Source organism: Thermobia domestica, chromosome 17 (genome assembly GCF_964235325.1).
Source record: "Thermobia domestica chromosome 17, izTheDome1.hap1.1, whole genome shotgun sequence".
NCBI classification, from domain to species: Eukaryota; Metazoa; Arthropoda; class Insecta; order Zygentoma; family Lepismatidae; genus Thermobia; species Thermobia domestica.
The window spans coordinates 128269205-128292547 of record NC_137470.1 but is presented as its reverse complement, the minus strand read 5'-3'; the positions used below and the strand labels follow the sequence as shown (position 1 = coordinate 128292547).

Below are 23343 nucleotides of genomic sequence, written 5' to 3'. Positions count from 1 at the left end.
CCCAATTGGGAATCATAATTAATTCACAGAACTCCGAAAATATATCGAATCCACTATCGTAATATGACATGAGGTTTTGCTAACTTCTTTCCAAATCTGTATGGTCCATCAGGAATTGAACCAGAAATCTTGTGTATTGTTAGTACATATTAACCTTTCTGCATAAAAAGAAATCCTGCTTGATTAAACAGCAGGTTTTAAAGTATTTGTATGAAACGAGAGAATCTATTACATATTTCAACATACAATATTGTTTCAATTTGTAGATGTAGATGTAGATATTGGAATAGGTCTATCTCGCAGCTATAGGTGTATTTTTAAAGTATGAGCTCTCAACACTACTTGCAATCGAGCACGGAGGAGAAGTTGTCTGTTGACCAAGTTCATAAGAGATCTTCTCACCAATATTAGTCTAATAAAAGAAACAATTATGATTTAGGACTTTAATAAGAGGTTTTAAATTTACCTGCAATCGATTGGCAATACTATAATTTCACATACGTAAGAAACTTCTGTTAGCCTGTACTGGAGACACAAAGCATGTCCTGAGATGCTAATATTCGAATCTAGTGGAAAATGAAAAAATAGATGTAAATGTATTCTATTTTGAAAAAAAAAATATAATAGTAAATAGCATTCAGTGTGTGCATATACTGTCACTTAAATAAGACGGTTGAACTTTCAATAAAAAATATTATGGAAGTCATGATATCGTTAGGTTAAGTGATAACATAGGACATTTCTCCATTGGTGGCCTTAGGTTCTACTTCCGGTAATTATAATTTCAGCAACAGTCAGTTTGAGCGTTTCAGAAGTTCAAGTTTGAATTAAATGTAGTTGAGACGGAATTGTATAGAACATATTGATTGCTATATTAAAGTATATCTACGATACATCTAATTTTACGTAACATATGTTACCGACTATAGTTGAAATCATGCCATGCATTGGAGGCAATGCAAGAAACACCATGAACTACTTTGGTGTTTAGAAATCTCATATCCGGTATCTTCTCTGATTTCCTGTATAACTTTTTTAAATAACACCAGCGAATTCAATGGGGAACATGACAGTTCTACTACCTCTTATATCATTGTATTCATATATTCACGTATTTCTACTTGGAAGGCTTTCAGAATTTGATATTGCTTTCTAGGTAGTACGAAGTAGGAAGCAGACTTTAATTCCACCTTGTATTGATATTACAATAATTTGTGTGGATAGAGACAATAACAGTCCGTGATTTTAGCCCTTCACCTATTTTACTTTACAAAAATGTTACAGAATAGTCTTTGTGTCTACAGAGTTTAATATCTTAAATCTTCCTCAAGACCAGAGAGGTGAAAGAAGGATGGGTTTCACCTCCCGGGAACACCTTTGCTCAATGCAGCCTTCGGGGTGATTTGCGGCAAGTCCAGGTTATAGTCCTTTAGTAACCTCTTCGGCTCATGGCAGCCTCATGAGGCACGGTTTGTGCTGAGGAATTCCCTTCGCTCAAAGCAGCCTCCAGGGGTTTTAGGCAGGGTAGAGCTCCTTCGTCCAATGCGACCTCCAGAGCTGTTATGGGTTAGCGATCAGTGGTTAACTGATGCCTCAATCTTTTTTGGCTCCACTTTTATAGGCTCTCTTCAGGTAGCTCGTTCATTTTCGGTTTCCATCGTGCTGTTCTTCGTGTCTTCCTCGTTTTGTATAACATGTGCTCACGTTGTAATGCGAGGATCCTTACAATATCCTCTCGCACGTCTCAGCTGGTTCGGATTGAAAAGTAAAATATCGGCAAATTCAAAGCACAAATTTACTATTTCCCGTTTATATTTTATATTTGTTTTTCACCTATTTAAAAAGAAAAAAAAAAACATTGTCCTTCTTTCAATAATTCCGGATTTATGTACTGATCATTTTCTAATGAAGTAACAACAACCATGTGTTGAATCTACCATCTTAATGTTTTACACTACTAAATTTTCACTATACTCTAGTTTATGTGGTAACTGATTTATTATTTACAAAGCTCTAGAGTCTTCCGATACAAAATATAAGGAACCAAAATTCCTAATGTTTCTGACAATTCTTGGTTTGGCTCCAATACATTTCTTTTATTCGATTGTTTTAATTCTAACGAAATAATAAACTTATATCTGGCTGGAACATATATTCTTTACTATATATTTTGGTGCCACAGCATCTACAATTAAAACACTTTATGCTCCTTATTTATGCATGACTGCATTTTGCTCATATTTTGTGTATTGGTCACATTGGAGGCCGAATCCTGAATATTTGAGTTTGCGAGTACCAACTAGTATGGAAAATTCTGTTGCACTGCTATCATCTGTGAAACAAATGCTTTTCCTTGTGGCACATAATTCGGGTAGGCGAATACAGAAATTTGATAAGTTGGATACAAACGCAGCACATACGAACGTTTTGTGTGAAATTACTTCGACCTCTGTTTGCAAAATTTCTTCTTCTCCTAGCTTACATGTTTCTACATAAATTTTCTTCAATATCCATTTGGAGAATTACAACTATTCTGTCTATTATTTTTTATAAAATTACTGGAACTATTTTCTCTGTAGAAAATATCTTCCATTTTGTTCAGGATAAGAATTAGTTTATCTATTTTGTTGTGTTATTTAAACACTAGTTACTTCGTATTGTTTTTGTGTTTCATCAATAGCTTCTATTTTTTCGTTTGTGAACCTTTTTTCATTATTCGCGTCATTTTGTCCGGTTCTTGATCACTTCATTTCATTCCAGTACTTTATTTTTCTATTTCATCCCTGCTTTGTTGTTCTTGAAACATGTGTGATAGCATTTTCGCCTTGGTGGGTGTGGTTATTGTGTTGCGAAGCAACTTATTTCTCTTCTGAATCCGATGATTTTGAACCGCTTGGCCCATACAATGATTCGAATTCCGATGTTATACATTTCCGAAGCTTTCCTAATTTATGTAATTTTATGTTCGTTGAATAATTCAATCTTGCTTCAATTTCATGTTTTTTTTCTTATTTTTCACCTTATGTCGATCAATTTCAAGTTAATTTAATGTCTGAACGAAATCATCCAATGTACCTCCTGAGTTCCTATACGTTCCAGAATGCAGGGCCTAAATCAATTTGTAAAAATACAAATAATTTGAGTCTCGGTTAAGGTCAGTGTTCCCTTCTCATTAAGACCTAACACATCATATATATAATTTTGTATCGATTCATTTTTCTTTTTATCCTGTTCTGTATTTTGTCCTGAATATCTACATTCTATTTCGAACTCTTAATACATTTCTTTATTCCGTCCTTAAATTTGACATGGAAAGATTTTCCAGGTGTTTCTACTTAAAAATATCCTTAATTGGTATTTTTCCTTCCATAAAAGCACGTTATTACTAGTTCCTTCACTTCTGCAAATAATTAATTGTATCATGTTATAAAACGCGACAGAGAACTGATGTGTTGTTATTTCATTTCGATTATGTTTTAAAAAAAAACATTCCTATAAATGTTTACAATAGGTATTTGGTTTTGGTTTGATACCCGAGGCTGGGATGAGGCTGAATGGTGTGTCTTGGACTGGTTATGTTTCTCACCTTGTCTATTAAGGGAAGATGACTTTGGAGTTGTTTTCTCATATTTTAGTTTGAATTTGTCTGCTCACAAGTTTCACAACTAAGCAAACGGTATCTTAAAACCGAATGTATATACTTATGCTAATATATATTGTAGTTATTTTATTATTATTATTATTATTATTATTATTATTAGTAGTAGTAGTAGTAGTAGTAGTAGTAGTAGTAGTAGTAGTAGTAGTAGTAGTAGTAGTAGTAGTAGTAGAGATCGAATGTTAGGCAAAATGCCTATTCTATAATATTAAAAATATCATAAAAAACAACGTTTTAGAGCTTATATGGGGGATTATAGTATCAATTTAAGGCAATTTCATTTTTGCTATTTGCCTATTTCTCCCCTCCGTGCTTAAATAGTTGCTAGAGTGCACAATATTGCCTATTCTATGTATTTTCTTCAAATAAGACTTTATTGGGAAAATAATATATAATTTTGTTTTTCAGGGAAGGATTCTGCCTCTTCCGAGAAATATAAGTGTCATTTGTAGTGATAAGATGCCATAAAACTTTAGGCTGTTATGTGTACTGATACAGTGCTGTAAAGCTTTGGACTGCTGTGTGTACTGATGAAGTGAATAAAATTTGAACTGTTATGTTTAGTAATAAAGTGATATATAGAAGGTATTTTCCAAATGTACATGGAATACATGCCAAACGTCATTTTTCTATATACAGTAATAGAATATATTAACAAACGGATATGTTTCTATATTCTTTGAACATTATCTATGACTTGAATATATTTTAAATTGCATTCAGTATTTATCTTCCTTATTTCGAGTTATTTTAGTGCCTATTTTACTGCCTAGCTTTTAAAATTTAAGTGCGTATTTGCCTACTTATTTTTCAGGTTTATAATGGCTAAACATCTGCTCTCTAATTATATAGTTCCAGATATGCATATCCAAACTTTTTTTTTCAGGACAGTATTTGAATCACAATATCAAATTTACTCTCAATTTTTTTCTACCGAATGATTTTCTCTTAAACGCATTTCCTTTACTTTCCTAGGGGGCCGCGGTGGCTCAGTGGTAGAGCGTTCACTTCTGGTTCATGGAGTTCCGGGTTCAAACCCTGCCCCCGCCAACTTTGTGGTGGACAAACACCGTGTGCGTGGGTTTTCTCGGGGTTCTCCCGTTTCCTCCCACTTTCTTCATTCCACCATTTCATTCATTTCTCATAATCACCGTCTCCTTTAGCCTAGCCGGCATAAACGTGGGAAGTAAAACTTAAAGATTTAATTTTTTACTACTCTTTTGTAGTAGAAGCCTTCTCTTTACCTTACATTGTTATTAAACGAAATTAATGAAAAGAGAAAGAACAGCAAACAAACCTCTCTTATTATGACATCTCCTCTGATCCAAGCTCTGCATATTACTCGTCCTATACCTTCTGCTGCCGGTTTCTTCCACTTTAAGAGATGTTGTTTGAAGTTTGCATAGATTTTCTGGAAAAGATTAAACCAAGAGTTAATAAATATGGGCTAATGATTATGAATTTTTTAAAATCGTAATTTACTGTACACAGGTGACAGCACAATTATGTACTTACACGATTTAAGTTGACAATGGATTTGCAGCTGTAGGAAGAACCTAAACAGCTCTTTTAACAAAGGGAGAGTGTAGATAGCTTAATGTTAGAAAACAGGTATAAGAATGAGACAATTTTATTAGAACAAACTGAAGAAGACTTGGGATATGAAAAGTTCTTTCGCAATCACTGTATAATACCTAGTGGTTAATGCTTATAAATAATTTACAAATTTGCCACCTAACATTCCACGCAATCACTTTTCTTAATTTTGTAAATCTTTAACACCTTGTATACCAGTGACATAAATGTGGTTGCCATCAAAACGTATCGCTTATTAAGAGTCATATTGATCCTGGAGTTGCTGAAATTTGTTAGTGGAGGTAAGGCAAGACTTAGTTCTACTATTTCTCCTTAGCTGACAGGACCTTACTGAGAGAAAATACAAAAAAAAATGTGTTGTCTAATTGGATGTCAAAGCTAAGGGAGCATTCAATTGCCACACACATGTTTTTCTTTGATGATACATAATTAGCAACTTCGAGATCTATTTTGAGATCGAAAAAAATCTTTCTCTTTGATCTCTGGTCACTCTTATCAACCTGAAGCAACATAAAATCCTTCAGAGCATCAGAATTCCCCTTTTTTCAGTCCAAATGTTCCACAATGCAAATAATTGTTTTTATCAGTAATATGAATGCTCTCCTTACCCGCGCAGAGTAACTATGCCGTATATAACGATCTAGACAGTCTTTTACAGTAAGCGAAACCGGTTTTACAGCACGCACATAGGAAGATGACACCTGGAACGCAAAGGGTTAATGATCACTAAGCAGCAGCCACAAACAATGGCGTGGTACTGTTATAGCTTTCTTGGAGGCGACACAGTGTACTGGGGGAACAGACATGAGGTTTAAGCAGCAAGCTGGTCATGGTTCAAAGTCTACGTCTGGCCTAAACACCTTTAGTTTGCATTAGAACGTAATGCACAAAAGGCCTAAACTCAGTAAATTGTAGACTGAGGACTGTAAATATCTGTAATAGCTAAAACAAATAAATAGGTAGAATAAAACTTTTGACAGTGCTCAGGGACTAGTACTGTGACCACCGAATCACACGTTTTGTATGTATACCCTCCTGGCACACCGCGTAGAGCCGGTTCTACAAAAAACAACGACATTTGCCCGTTCGTTTCTGCGGATATCTCGAGCTTTGCTGAGTTGAAACCTTTTGCAGGGTAATTTCTACACTTCAAATTTTGCTTTGGCAGACAAACAATAGCAGAAGCTCCTTATGCTGTATAATTGCCAGCAGTTAAGATTGCTCCTGCTCCATGTACTCGATTTCCTCTGGGAGTCAGGAGGATACAAGGTGTCCATAAAATATGTTGCCACCCTGTGTATCTTCGAAACGATTGCGGATATGAGAAAACACAAAACCACATCCATCATTATTTTAAGGGGCTTGAATTTTGAGCCGGTCCACTCCGGACACCCCCATATAGGGGTAAGTTGGGCCAACTTGAAAACTTCAAATGGCAAAGGGGTTGAGTAATACATTGTTGGAAAGGGTTCGAGAAGAGAAATATTTTGCCGAAAGTTTCAAGTCAATGTGTTGAACCCATCCAAAATTGCGGCTGTTTACATTTCATGTTCATAAAGTTCGTTGCCACCGAATATGTTCAAAACGACTGCGAATATGAGAAAATGAAAATACACGTCCGTCATTATTTTAAGAGGCTTGAATTTTTAGCTACAAAAGGCCATCCCAGACACTACCATATAGGGGTACATGGGGTCAACTTGAAAATTTCAATCTGCAAAGTGGGTCGTGTTCATAAAACCTACTGCCACTCCGTGTATCTTCGAAACAACTGAGAATATAAGAAAAACAAAAAACACGTCCGTCACTATTTTAATAAGGGATTTATATCATGAGCTATAAAAGTTCCACCCCAGAGCCCTTGGATAGGGGAACGGGGGTAAACTTGAATATTTCAAATGGCAAAGATGGTCGAGTAGTTTGAACGGGTTCGTCAAAAGCAGCATTGCTATAAGTTCTGAATTTGCTAGTTTGCCGAAATCTAAAATGGCGGTGAAATCAATATTCGGATTGAAAGTCTTTGATGACTTTTTGATATTTATTACTTGTGAATGAGGCTCTTCCACGATTTTTTTTAAATTTATATTTAGGCAGAATGAAAGTATCGTAAACATTGGCGTATTTAACGGGTCTTCTGGGCTTCAGCCCCTCGAAATTTTATCTACTATATTAAAGTAAATGAAATGTCTTGCAGAATTTTTACATTTCCAGGAATTAAGTTAGCAAATACCTTCCCTCGAAACAAAATCATAAATACGCCACTGATCGTAAATACTTTTTCAAAGCGAGAAAATGATGAGTTATTGGATTGATACTTTGTTTCTATGCATTTTGCCCCTAGTTTTGTAAACAGATGCCCATTTTGCTTTTATACTGTATTGTCATGAGAATAAGGTTTTAGGAATTGGTTATTTAAAAAGTAGGAAAATATGGGCATCAGAAAGATAGATCAGTACTATCGGGGTGTAAAGAAGTAGTAATCACTACAGGTTTTAGACATGTAGGACTACGTAGTTTTTCTGATTGTAAATTAAACAACCCGTATACACACTCCCAAATTACCTTACAATTAGTTAAATTGGCGTGATTCAACCTTTGCATAAACATCTTAATGGGTCACTTGTTCGTTCTGAGATTTGCCTCTAGGCGCACCGTCGAAGCAGAGTTGACAACAACCTACCTATTTTCTTCCTCTGGTTGGGCGATCGGCCAGGCAAGTTATCCTTTCTACAGAGACAGGCTTAAGACCAAGAGAAATAAGGCTAACGCAAGCAACTAAAACTACAATTGCCTTTCCTATTTGTATATTTGGATGTTATTTTGCTTAGGAACTTCTATACTTCTCACACAAATGAGTCATACGTTGCAGTGCTCACAAATTTTAATATTGTTGTAGTTTTAGTCGGATACAGTCTTCATACAAACGAATATAATAGGGTGCAGTCTTCCTATCAGTACTGAAACGAAGTAGTGAATGCTGTGTTGTTCTATGACATTTTATAGAGGATAGTTTGATTGAGATTGTGTGTGAGTGTTCGAGTTTTACTGAAGATTTTCTTACGACTTTCATAATGAATCGTATCGAAGGAGCACGTTCTGTTGAAGAAAAATTTGAATATTTTTTTCTTTTCGGAGAATGTGGGCGAGACTATCGTACGGCTGCAAGAAAATCTAGTGAATTGTATCCCCGAATATACTAGTATAAATAATCAGTATGTGCGCCAACTTGCGAAAAAATTTCGTGAAATACAAAGCGTTAAGGACGGACCTCGTTAAATTGGCCTCTAATCCGAAGTTTGATTTCGTCGTCATTTTTGATTTCGGCAAACTAGCAAATTCAGAACTTACAGAAAAAGTTCTTTTGAAGAACCCGTTCAAAATACTCGACCTCCTTTGCCATTTGAAATGTTCAAGTTTACCCCCGTACCCCTATTTAGGGGTCTGGGATGGAACTTTCATAGTACACAATTCCAACCCCTTAAAATAATGACAGACGTGTTCTAGCGTTTTCTCATATTCTTAGTTGTTTCGAAGATACACGGAGGGGCAACAAGCTTTACTGGACACCATGGATAATTTATTAATTTATTTATCTACTGTCACCTTCCTTAACGTACGCTAGCCAACAAAGTCCCAACTCATTATTTTAGTTGGGGACACTAAAGGTCCTGAGAGAATACACGTCCCGTAATTGAAGTTCATGACCTATCTAGCCTGAAGATGATGCGGCTCTAGACCCAAACGGCAAAAGACCTAAATTGTGTTTTACCGGAAGGGCACAATACCTAAAAATCAGCTACTTGCACAAACCCCAAACAACAAAAGCCCTAAAATTTCTTCTGGCGCTACCGCCGCGTCCGCTTCAAGTATAGTGTAGAATCAGTACGAACGGGTAGCAAATACTACAGTGTTTTATGAAAGATTTAAGTTTGTAGTTTGTGTTAGGGGTATGCACAAAGGTGAATGAGGTATAGTCTACAAAGCGCCATTGAAGGTTTACGGAATCTTTTGAAAAGGAACGTAATTAAAATTTATGAGAATCTTTGAAACTAAATAGTAAAATAGGTAATAATAGAACACTTTATTGTAAGCTACACCAGGTTTTGGGCTGCAGTCATACTCATGTCCAAAATTATTGATGCATGTCTATAACTGTCTTCTTGTAAGAATATAATTTGATAATGACTATACAGAGTACTTTTAATACCGGTACTGTGTGTAAAATCTAGAAATGTATATTTGTTGTAAATTTCATAGGAAAAGAATTATAAATAAGAAAATTATAATGAATAAAATAAAATGTTGCTAAATTGACACGAAAATTTTATTTTCGTTTTATTGTTCTTATTTACTGCTCGTTTGACATGAAATTTGCCACATACATGTCTTTGCCGATTATACATATACTAACATTGTAAGAAATACCCAGCGAATTAGTTATCAAATTATATTAATAGAACAACATATTTATAGACATGCGACAACAATTTGGAAATGAGTGTACATTGAAGCACGAGCCATTGATTCAGTTTAGAATCAATAGCTAAGTTTAAGCTTTCTGGGTTTTTCTGTTTTTCTTCTCTAAGCAATGTAGTGGCTACGAAGGACGGAACCTACTCTTAACGTGGGCTCCAAATCATGACGTCAAGTTACATCTGGTGTAGTTAGGAGTGTACAGACCATTTACAAGATCAACGCTCACAGAACAGGCTGCATTCCCCTGCATTATCTCACTTTTAGGATAAATAGGATAATGCCAGCAGTCAAAGTGGTAATAGCTGTCATTTTGGGACAACACGTGACTTAAATTTGGTGGTCTGACATTTTCCAAAGAGGAGTGGTACCCCTGGTTTGTAATATAGGAAAATAGACTAGAATCGAATTCTATTGGTAAACGAAGTTTACATATTTTTAATTTTGAAATACGATTAACCAACTTCAATTCCAACCAGTAGGAGTAACTCTTAACCTTACAAGAAAACGCATGCAATGAAAGAGAACACATGAAAACGAGGTTTGATCAAAACAATACGGTGAATAATTTTATTAGAAACAAAGTAATAATTTTACATGAAATTTGATTTAATCTTCTTCAAAGTACTGTCCTTGGCTAGCAACGCACTAATCCGAACGTTAAATCCATGACTGGAAGTATTTCTGGAAGGCTTCTTCTGGAAGGGCTTTCAGCTACTCTGTCGTGGCCCTGTCAATGGCAGAAATGGTGTTCAAACATTTTTCTTTAAGCATGGTTTTAATTTTTAGGAAGAGCCAGAAGTCGTATGGTGCTATATCTGGAGAGCACAGCGAATGTGGACAGACAGAAATATTTTTTCGGCCAAATACTCGCGGATAAAAAGCAAGGTGCGTTTTCGATGTGAAGAGGGAAGCCATTTTGTCCATTTAATCGGCGGTTAAATTGCTTTTCATGAACCCATACGAGATGTTTAATTCTTCAGAACGCTCTTGAATAATCATTCGCCTGTTTGAACAAATAATTTGTCCCACTTTTTGCAAAATTTCATCTGTTTTTGTCTTCGGAGGACGTCTTGATTTTAGCTCTTTTCAACCGACTCCTTTCAACTTTTTAATCGGTTATACCATTGCGCACTACACTGATTTTGACATTTCATGAGATTATTTGGCACTTTTTTGCAGCTTAGAACAAAACTTAATGTTGGTGCGCGAAATACACTCTTAACACGTCCTCACTCTTCTGTTTCTGGAAGTCAGCTAACATGTTACAATTCGTTCAAATTCGACTTGATTGTACCAAAGGCTTATGCTACCGGGTTTACTAGTTGAAATGGATATAACATCGATAGATGGCACTGTGCAACTACATTCACCGTAAAACTACTTTTTGATCACACCTCGTACCTTGTTTCATGTTTTAGGATCTATATTTATACAAGTATTTATTTATGTATTTACTATTAACGGAAGTTGCCGTCAAATATATTCTTACAGTTGGGGTGGTGAATTTATGTGTTGCCTTTGGGTGATGTTGACCAATAAAAATAGGCCCCATTGGTAAGTCTAAATTTAAGCATACATAATGTTTTTATAAAGTCATTGTTAAGCTGCCTTACGAGGTGATGTGAGTCAATCTTCTTCTCTCTAACTAAATTTAACCCTAAATAATAGAAATAACTCTTTAATTTCAAAGTAATCATACCATTGGTTTCATAAATTAGCAGAATTTCTAGAAATTTTACCGAAACGTATGTTTCTTTTTTTTTTTTTTTTAAATCGCTAAATGTTGGTTCAAACTCACTTCCTCATTATTGATCAATTTCAGATTGTTTGCAAAGCCGTAGCTAGGGAAGGGGGGTCGGAGGGGTGGTTGCCCTGGGCGCTGATAGCAAGGGGGCACCGAATGAGCAAGAAGAGAAAAGAGTATTGGAAAAAAGTAAACGATGCAGTGCCCCGTAAAAGTATTGGCGCCCTATTACATTATTATTGTTGTTTGTTTGGAAAGAAGCAGATTTGTTAAAACTTTTCTTGCTCGCTCCGCTCGCAATCCAAACGCTTCAATAAGAGTCATAACAAAGTTTTTACTTATAACTTAAAGAAAATTATTATATATGATTTGTTAAAGACGATGTAATATACATGATGCCGTGTAATGACTTATAGTGTACGCAGGAGCATTTTAAAAATCGGAAACGGCTAAAGTCTGAAATACGTGTTCGTGGTTGAGATGGTGAAGAGCATGCTAGTTAATCATGGTTTCCTTTCCAATTGGATTAATCACGACGGCGAGAATAAATGTATGAAAATGAGAGGAGTGTAGAGAGACACGCAAACTGCTGATTGCTCCAGAATATTAAAAATGAAGGAAAACAAGGGGAATAATAACATTTTCGAGCTTGAAGCAGTTGTAGAATAGGGTCTTAAGAATCAGAACTTAACCAAATGCATTTCTTGTTTTGTAAAGACTGGCTACTACCAGTGATTCTTTTTAAATTTCATAGACATATGAAACGCCTCCATATTGAAGGAATTTACTGGGTTCATTTCTCCATCAACTATTTGTATGGCCAGTATATTTTCTTCTGTGCATACATATCTAGTTGTGTTTTGTTTTTTCTATCTACAGTACATACACAAAAAACACACACCTATCTATCTATCTATCTATCTATCTATCTATCTATCTATCTATATATATATATATATATATATATATATATATATATATATATATATATATATATATATATATATATATATATACGTGTGTATGTGTTAACTAATAATAATTTAATAATAATTAACCTTAAATTTACAACCTCCATTTACTAAGAAATTAAGTAACTACTATTATTTCAACATATGTAGTAGCCAAGCATATTTTGAATTTTAAATACAAATATTAAACGTATTCTTCACCTCCATTGAACAAAATTGAGAAATTCACAAAGAAGGCCCCTTCTAAATTTCCATTATATTTCACAAAATATGTTTTACCGTAAAAGAACTAATTAATGCTATGGCCTATGGAACGCGGAGGTTCAACACCGCATTCATAGAACTTCCTCAATGACTTATTTCCTTATAAAACTGAATCCAGTTTCTACTTTGTATTCCTATTTCTGCGAAATTCATCTTAATATTGTCCTCCCATCTGCGCCTAGTTCTTCCTAATGGACGTGTTTCGATTGGATTTCCAATCAAAGCTTTGAAAGCGTTCCTACTTTCTTCCATTCTGGCTACATGACCTGCCCACCTAAGCCTCCTAGATTTGATGACCCTAACAATGTTTACTCGTTATGAAGTTTCCGCCATTCACCATTCCTATTCCTCTTGGGTCCGAATAATCGTCTCAGAATTTTATTCTCAAACACTTTCAGTCTGCGTTCTTCCCTTAAAGTAAACAACCATGTTTCGCAACCATACAGAACAACAGGCATGATTATCGTTTTATATATCTTAAGCTTCAAATTCCTCGACAGATTTCGCGACGACAAAAGATTTTGAACTGAATAATAACACGAATTCCCTGCTTTAGTCGACGTTTAATTTCTTCGTTGATATGATTTTAGTCTGTTAATATTGATCCTAGATGCTTGAAGGTATCCACTTTATTGAAAGTATTATTTGATATTTTGACACACATATAATTTGCAGTATTAAGATCCCGACGAATTTCCATGTATTTAGTATTTTCTACATTTACTTCTAAACCTGCAAGCGCTTAATAAGACCTATGCATTTGTTTCTATTGTTTTCCTATCAGATTTACGCCATAAAAACCCAGTGAATACCATTCAGCTCTTGGCCCTGGTTGCTATCTTTGATTTTCCTTATAGCGTACTTTAGGACAAAGTTTAATATTAATGTCGACAACACATCTCCTTGTTTAAGGCCATTCTCGACGTAGAAGTTCGTGGACAAAAATTTTCCTACTCGGCCTTTACATTGGGATTCATTTAAACAGATTTTTATTAATCCAACTAGCTTTTTCGGTATTCTAAATTCTGCAAGAATGGTGTACAATGTTTGTCTCCTAACCGAGTCGTACGCCTTTCTAAAATCAATTAATAATTGTTGTACCATTATATTTTATTATATTCCCATTTTTTTTTGAGTGTTTGTCGAATGGTAAATATTTGGTCGATAATTGAATGATTTCGTCTAACTCCACACTGATATTTTCCAATAATTTCATCTGCATGTAGGATTAATCTTACTAATAGAATGTTTGAGAGGATTTTATAGGATGTTGACAGAAGAGAAATGCCTCGATAATTATTGCAATTTAATTTGTTTCCTTTCTTGTAAATTGGAACAGACCCATTCTTTCCACTCTTGTGGTAATTCCTCCTTGTTCCAGATAAGGAGAATGAGTGTGTGTATCTTCTTCCACAATTTTCCCTTCCAGTTAAAATTAATTCAGCCGGAATTTCGTCTATACCCAGAAATCTGTGTTTTTTTTAAATTTCTTTATAGCGATTTCTACTTCTGTTCGGCTATTCTCTGGAATATATTGTTCTGCTCTGTGCATTTCCATTTCCCGCGAACATGAAAGTCTGTTTCAGGCAACCTGATAGGAAACTCCCCTACCTCCCACCACTTACTACTGTAGAAGGGGAAAGCAAGTCGTTGGCTTCATAGGGAGGGAAGCTTTTCTAATAAACAGAATCGTGTAAACTCTGTTCGTCAATTCATACGTCAATTCGCTCGCACCTGATCTTGAGATAGTACTGCTCTTCCTTTTAGTTATCAACCCCGAGCAGCAAACAATTACTGTTTTTAATTATTGTCTTGTAGAAATGCAGGGTGCGAAATCATCTCATTCAAAGTGAGGGGGAAGTTCTTATAAACGTAATACCTGTACACAAAATCGTAAACTATCAGAAAGAAAAAAAGCTAACCTAATCTTACCAGCTTGTCGCAAAACACACTCATTTCCAGTTATGCAATTCCGTATTGAATAAAACTTGAACGATGTAAGAAAAGTGTACTCTGAACTAAAACTTGCTTTGTTTTATTGTCCTTCAATGTGTTCTACAACCTTGCATTAATAAGCCATCAAAATAGAAATGAGGCTATTATTCTAACTGGTGACCTACCAGGCTAGGTTATTATCTAGTGTTACACCTAAAAATGATTGGCCATTTAAGTATTTAATATTATTTTTGATCAAACATAAATCCGCAGCTATTGGCTCATGTCTTTGATTAATATAACCAAAAGTTAAAAGAATACGGTACTGGTTCGGTTAGAGCTCGGTAGGTTACCAGTTAGAACAATACAAAAATGAGAAACTGTATAAAAAAATTAAGAATTACAGTCATCCGTTAAATCTGACAAGACTACCAGTAACCTGCTAGTACTTTTTATAGAAACAAGTTATGTTCATACTCATATTCATTGTTCTGCATAGTGGTGTATTTACTGTCTGCCATATGGTGCCCCTCCTTAATCCAAGACTGTGCCATACTTAATGCATTCCACAAATTCAAGGGTGGTCCACATAATTTAACTGTGATTAAGGCTTCTAATGTACCTATTGTTAATCGATTTCTTTCATAGCGTTTCAAGTCATGTGCAACACTGAAACCACGCTCACACTCTGCAGTCGACATTGGAATTGATTTTATTTTCCGCAACAGCAGTTTAAATACGGTATGATCATCAATAGATTTGAGACCAGATTTAAAATGTCTCCATTCCATTACAGCTATAGATGGATCTGTACACAATAATTCAGCAGCCTTATAGACATCAGAATTGCCGTACAATGGGCTAGTTTTTTTTAACTTAATGTTTCATCAAATATTTTGAAGCAGGAAATCAGTTCATGTGCTGGAAATCTTTTTCGAAGTTTATCTAAAGTCCTTTGTAAGGTTTGACATCTTACTCGCTCGAATTGAAATGACGTCGAGTTACTGTAAACACAATAACACAGATACTTCTCTTTGCAATTCGTGAGATAAACGTAGTCATCATCTTTCATTTCAGTAAGAGTTGTGCACGCAGTATGTAGCTGAGTTTCTATTTCTCGATATAATAGATTTTTTTTGTTGCATTGTGCTGACCGTGGTAATACATTTTCAATGTCTAAAAGCAACCCTAACATAAGTAGACCCCCCTATGGATTGTCTTGAAGTTAGCTTACGATTCAAACCTTCAAATTTTGCCACCATTTGTTAACTACACTTTTCTCACTTCGGCAGAAGACAAATAATCAATTATGGATGGATAGTCTCTATATACGACTAAAAGCACATCTTTTTAACTGAAAATCCAACGGATTCAAAACAGTTTCTTTACTTTCAAAACACCTTGTTCGCCAATGAATTTGGCAATGTCATGCGATCTAAGACCCACAAGCTTCTCTTTAATAATATCAGAATCAATGCCATCCTTTGTGAAAGCTTCAATGATTCTCATTTCTATTGCTTTTGCGTCTGCTTTCTCGATGCGTACTAGTTTATTAAAACATCTTCGAGCAATATTCCTATCATCCACGTACGTAATATACAAAATCAAATGCTTTTCAGAGAATCGATCTGTATGTAGACTCATCAATGGATATAGAGAAGCAATCAGTAGACTTCAAAAATTTACCAATTCCTTGTGTAGCTGGTCTGCAATAAAACATGTTATCAGATCAGCACTTTTGTCTGTATGAAGGTGAGTTCCCATGTCTAAACCATTTGCACGTTGTAATTTAATCAGTTCTGGGTGATCCTGAAACTCCAATCTCGCTTTGCACTAGTATATACAGTTACAAAATACTTTTACCGGTACATCCCAGTGCTGATATTGCTTTCTCAGACATGTTTGTTTCCCTTGCTGTTTCTGCGCTTTTTTCCAGTGCTTTTTCTGACGAGTAACTTCTGCATCTAAGCACAACCGATGAACTGAACTTACAAGGGAATGAAGGGAGAATTGATATCGAGTTGGAACGTTGTGCATATATCAATCGAAAGCTCTATTGATGCTGATTAAGAATCTGTAATAAAAAGTTTGCACATAAATGTATTGAAGGAGTTATGTCGATTTGTCACTTTTCACAGTTTTCGCACTTTTTCACGTTATTTCAATTCCAATCGCTAAAAAACTCATACAAACGACTAATTCACGCACTAGAAATCATTTGGAAATGTTTTCGTTACTCATATTTGAGGAAACATAACGTTTGGAGCATAACAGAATCAAATGTATTAGTTGACATAAGATGTACAGTAATGATATTTCAGCACATACTCGGGGTTATCAACAAGAAAATGGTTCAAACAAAAAATGTCTTTGCACCAAGAGCAACGGATTCTCGCAAGTTTCTCACAATGTTTACAGTTGGCGACACCAAACCTAAAACCAAATTTGCTTGGCGAATCAAAAGCAGGATATTCACCAGTCTTATAACCAGCTTTAATAAATGCATATTGATACAACCCAGTATGTCTTGGCGAACTCATCTGATTGTGTAGAATCGAAGCAAATATAATGCGCTGGTCTCTTTGAAATATTTTATACCCGTCAAGTTCGAGTTTCACATAGTGTTCAAGTTTCTTCAAATAATGTTTCCAAACACCAAACCCATAAACGTCTAACGGCTGACAGAATCGCGTGCAGTTTTTCGGGATATTCTCAACCTTCACCATTGCGCCATTTGGCAAACACGCGGCAATTCGCATGTGGTCTGTAAACGGACCCCAATTGTCAAGTAGAACGACAGTTTCTTCCTTCGGTGAAATTGCTGCGGACAGCAAGTCTTTAACAAATTTGTCGCGGCCGTCATTTGTCATGATGCCACTTTTCGATGCATCAAGCACTAGATTTTCGGGTTTTATCATTGTTTCCCACACCCTCAGCCCAAATTTTCCGCTAGACTCTTGGAGTGTTACCATCATTTTGTCATGAACAACTCCGCGCATCGCAACTATTGGCAACATAGTGAAAGACTGCACAACTTTTTCAACTCTATCTTGTCCTTTGAACGCCAGAGTGCGATTTCCTGTCATTTCATATTGAACACCACTCTGATCGGCGTTCAAAACGTTTGCGGCAGCGATGCGTTTTTCATTGATTGTGTTGCTGATGCGGGTCGCAAATTTGTCTGCTTCCGTTTTCAAAAGCTCCTGATCTTCGAAGCAGGGCTTCGTCACGCAACTCGTGATTTGGCGGCTGGTAATTCCACGGGCTTTTTTAAACTGCTGTACCCACCAAGACGAAGCCTCGAACGAATGAGCGAAATCAAATTTGGTTGCATTTTTCATCGCCCAGATTCGTATGTCGTCGTCGTGAATTGGATGCCCAGCCGCAGCAGTTGCGTTGAAATCGGCAAACGTGTCGTTGCTTATTTGCTTCAGCTTCAATTCCCTATTGCCACCAGATGCGAATTGCCTTTTCCACGCACGAATGACAGGCCAGTGCCCAAGAGTATTTCTTACGGATGGCAGTGATTTTTCTGCATTTGCCTCGCGGTGTCCATGCACAATCAAGAACCATCCTCATCTCTTCGTCTGTGTATTTCCGAGTGTCTGAATTTTTCGGACGACCTGCTGATGTCGATGGTTCATAATCAGGGTCTTCATGCAAAATCGAACAGCTCCTTCGTGATGTATGTAAATGTGCCACTGGTGTATCACCGTCAATCACGCGAAAGTCTGTCAAAACCAAAGTTTCTGAAATGACATCGCCTTTTTCACAGCCTTCAATAATCATGTCACTAATGGCGGATGCGAAGTCAATTTCACTTGACGTTTGTTCAGCAGATTTGATCCGATTTCGCAGGATATAGTCGCTGACTTGTTCAGTTACAATTGCCAAGACGTTGGCAATATTCATTTGCGGCATTTTGCACCTTGACGTAACAAATGAACAACATTTGAGTACACATCAAAACAAGCACCTTGTTACCTCGGGGAGAGCACACTGACAACTGTTCGCGTGTGTTTACAGTCCGAAGCTAGGCATGGAGAATCGAAGTTGTTGCGCACTTTACCGCATAGATGGCAGTACCACACAGGGACTTTATTATGCGTGCAATATGGCTTATGATACTTTCTCACTAGGGGCGGATCCAAGGGGGGCGATCGGGGCGATTCCCCCCCCCCTAGAAGAGGAAACTTTTTTAAATTTTATAAATAAATAAAACCCATCCCCGAGTTTCACGCTCTTAAAAGTAGCTCTAAGTACCAGTATTACAACCCACCGCCCCCCCAGAAGTCCGTCCTGGATGCGCCCCTGTTTCTCACTATGCATTTCACATAGATGATTAGCTTGAGAAGGTAGCAAGCTCTGTGAGTTGAGTTCATCGTTTTGTTTTCACCTACTTAGCTAATTTCAAAACAACAAAATCTCGCAAAATGTGAAAAGTGACAAATCGACATAACTCCTTCAATACATTTATGTGGAAACTTTTTATTACAGATTCTTAATCAGCATCCTTAGTGCTTTCGATTGATGTATGCACAATGTTCCAACTCGATATCAATTCTCCCTTCATTCCCTTGTTAGTTCATGTCTGTATATGGCATCCAAATTTTTATTTTTATTTTTCTGAGAAACACCTTTCGATGACCACCGCAAGTCATTATTGGCAGTTTTGATCTTATTGTTTTTACTCACGAAAGAAGCATGCAGTTTAAAAACATTACACATAATCACCTCCTGTCCTACTTTCATTTCGAAAACAAGCCATGATCTATCTTATTTCGACGAATTCTGAAATCTTGTCCATTCCATGGGCGGTTGACTTTCTTCTAACAATGTTACATTTTGGTTCATTTTACTTGACATTATTTTATCATTTCCATCACACGAACACTCTGACAAATGTATTTTAGAAGCTTCCATCACATTTGCACTAAAACACTTCTTTTCAGCTTCACCCGTTTCACCACTACTATATTCGTTAGTACTTTCGTTCGTGAATAGCGACCCATTATTAGTAAAATGCGAATTGTCACTATTAAGTTTGCGAACTTTATTGTCTGACTCAGAATTAACGTTGAAGTATTTTGGAATTACATTATTCGTAGCACTCTTCCTACGTTTCATTTTTGTTGCATTCAGGAAGTCAATAAGACCGCATTCAAGTATGATCACCTTAGTAGTAGAAGAACAAAACAAACAAACAAAAAAAAGTAAAAAAAAAAAATAAAATAAAAATGGTTGCTTTTGGATCTCATCTCACTTTTCAGAGTTGCCAGATCAGAGCACAGTTTAATTATTCACTGCTTTCTTATTTTTACTTAACGCTATATGCACTTCGATGACTTTCATTACACTTTCTATACTGAAATATTTGCAAATATACTGTATTGATAAGTGTGTTGAACTTGTACTAATAGGGTACGTGTGTTTTTGAAAATATTTTATAGGAAAATTAACATTTTCAATACGTATGACTTCTGACAAATACTTGCATATTCTCTTCCCCCCAGTAACTGTGCAGTGAGGGGGACTATTTTCCAAAAAACAGTAAGTGAGGGGGAATTCCCCCTCATCCCCCCCCAGGATTTCGCACCCTGTAGAAATGTATTTCACATTATTTATCCACTAAAGTTTACCCTAAATCAATAAGAGCTCAACCTCCCCAATTTTGTATGAATGTGGAAGTTTAGCTCTAACACGAATACAAGAACGGGAACTGCGCGGTTTCGGAAATAAAATGTTGATAAAAATATCTTCAGCGAAAGAGGCAAAGATTCAGTTGAATTAAAACGCTGTACAAGCTTTCATTTCACAACAACTACAAATCACCGAGTATTATAGAAATACATATAAAATAAGCATGGCACGTTGCTTGCATGGGAAACATGCACAAAGTCACAAGTCCTGTATAAAAAGCCTAGGAGAAAGAGGCTATTAGTTGATCAAAAGCGAAGGCTTCTGGACAATGCAAAGCAGGATCTTTGAAGGATGGTTGATGAACAAACATGGCACATTGACTTTTCACAGATTAAAATCTAACGGAGAAGTTTGTTTCTGATACGATGAGCCTTTGAGCTCTTCAAGCCAAAGCGTTCGTTATTTTTGTATAATTGAGCGAACTCGTATTTATCGTTACTCTTTCTTTCTTATATATTAATCACCTCTTGTTACAACATTAGGCTACCCAGCAGGTCATAACTATCTCTCTCTGGCAAGTTAATTACTGCAATTGATTATTCCTATTAATGGAGACCGATAATTTTTCAAAGACAATAAAACTCATTTTTTTTCCCTCTTCAGCAAGAGAGGCTCAGCAAGCAGACATTATTATTGGAACACTATATCAGTGTGTGTATATTTCGTTTCCTTTTTTGTTTTTTAATGTAAGGACATCTATTTATAAGAGAGGAAACGAGAAGAGCTCTTTTATCATTTCAGGTTCTATTGTTACCACCTTAGCACTCTGATAACACTCTTAATTATAATTTACCCATACATATTATACTCGGTTTTCGATTTTATATTATTATCGTATCAATAAGTAAATACCCATTCAATTACCAACCCTGCCATCCCTTGCCATTCCAACACTATGTCACAACCCCGACTGCCAAAAAAAGAAAAAAAATAAGAAAGAAAGAAAAATAAATAACAACTGTTCAATGAAATTTCCGTTATAATAACACGTGTTACTTACCTCAGTAATACAGGTAAATGCAATTCAGTGTTTTAAAATACGTAGTGCTATTATGAAAGTTTTAATTTATTATTTAGACATATTTAGATGCACTCTATACCTCCATGTGCGGGGGGTGGTAGTACAAGACGGAACATCAACATTCACCTGTACTTGAGCGTGGTGGGGGAAAAATTTCTTTTTTTCCTATCAGATTATGTGAAACAGATTATAGTTTATGGTAGCGTGTTAAGCAAATCGTCAAATAAATATTGCCATCTATTGCATTGTTATATACAAACTGGCAAAAAATAAGATTACACATTTGTTAACTTACATTTAATATACATTAAGGTGATTAATTGCGATTACTTACTCTGATAAACGTTACTCCGAAGTAAAACAGATAAGCTACAAAGTAGCGACCTTCTATAGATGACAGATAAAATTTCGTATGGGACGTTTCCAACAACAGTTGTGATATCTCACTTGGTTCTTCTCCGAAGATACAGAATTCTAGAACCTCTCTTAACTTCCACAATCTCAAGACATCACTTTGCTAATTGAATGAAAGAAAATAACATCATCACCACGTCCTAAAATCATCACGTGAACTAGTTTTTAAAGTTATACTGAATGAAAGGAAAAAAATGACTCATTTTAATTGCATTACGTGGTTAAAAACAAACAAAAAAAAAAAAAAAAAACAGTTCAGAAAAAATAAGTTAGGAGTATGCAAATAATTGGTAAAAGACACAAAGAATACACTTAAACAAGCACAACAATGAGAAAAAATGCAATAATTCTAATTTTAGACCCACAAATTTTAGCGTCACTTTCTTGAACAGGGTCGGCCGAAAGAGTTGAAATACCATGAGGAAGGTTCAGAATAGTATGATTGTAGCTTTTTGAAACAAACCCACAAGAAAATTGCCAAAAGTGAATATTTTTTTTTTAATTTTCGGTGAGTCTAAAGGGAAGATGAAGAAATTCGCCATGTTATTTAAATGGGCCTTTTCTTGAGCCTATAATACTATGTTCTAAATACTTGCAATCAGAAGAAAAACTTTAAATTCGTATGCCTGTGTCCTTTTGTTCGAGTAACCTAAGTAAATCACTAAAAGTAAAAAAAAGAAATCTAAGTTTAGTGGGTCTTTTATAGCAATTGAAAAAAATTCCCCGTTATTTATATGGAACACCTTCTTCACCCCAAAATGTTTAGGCACTTTCTCTAGGGTTACAATGATTAAATTTGGCATGATTGTAGCCTTTCGGGAATAACCTACAGAGAAAAAAATGCCAAAGGTGATTTTTTTTTTTTTTTTTTTTTGTAGAGGGTCTAGAGAATGGATGGAAAAAATCCCCATGTTATTTAAACGGACGTAATTTTAGACTTATATCCTCATGTTTTAGGTACTTGAAATTATAATAAAATGTTGCTATTCAGTATGCTTGTACATTTTTGTACGTTTTCGTATGCATTAACTAAGTAAACCACCAAAAGTGAAATTGTGCAAATTTAGTGGGGTTTTATGGGCAATCAAAAAATCTTTCCAATGTTATTTATGTGAGACATCTTCTTCACAACAAAATGTTCAGGCACTTCCGACAGTATTAGAATGATGAGATTTGACAGGATTGTAGTCCTCTGGGACTAACCTACAGGAAAATTGCCAAAACCGAATATTTTAAGATTTTAGATGTTTAAAGGGGAAATAAAATATTTCCATATTATTTAAATGAGCGTGTTCTTGGGATACAAAATCTTATTTTTGAGGTAGTTGGAGTAGGGTAAGAAACTTGAAATTCGGTAAAATTATGGATTTGAGAGGTGCGAGGCCCTATGTCGAAGTACGCGGTTCTCTGGGGCGGGGTTCCCAGCTGGCCAAATTCACGAAATATTAAGATAAATGCATAAAAATCACGTTTGAAGGAAATGCTGGTACATATGAGATAATAGGTCGTGGGCTGAGCAAATGCGGGGGTATATATATAAACCTTGAATTTGCGTTGCCATATT

At 35.7% G+C, this 23343-nt stretch overlaps 1 protein-coding gene across 1 annotated transcript in view; it reads right to left on the bottom strand.

Moving 5' to 3' along the window:
- Positions 1 to 23343, bottom strand: part of LOC145674172 (condensin-2 complex subunit G2-like) — a 165313-nt gene that overhangs the window by 108533 nt on the left and 33437 nt on the right. Inside the window, exons 6-7 of the mRNA XM_081744004.1 lie at positions 21700 to 21882; positions 4956 to 5069 (exon numbers count right to left, since the gene is read on the bottom strand). Of these exons, the coding sequence (XP_081600130.1) occupies positions 4956 to 5069; positions 21700 to 21882 (297 nt within the window). The remainder of the gene's footprint in view (positions 1 to 4955; positions 5070 to 21699; positions 21883 to 23343) is intronic.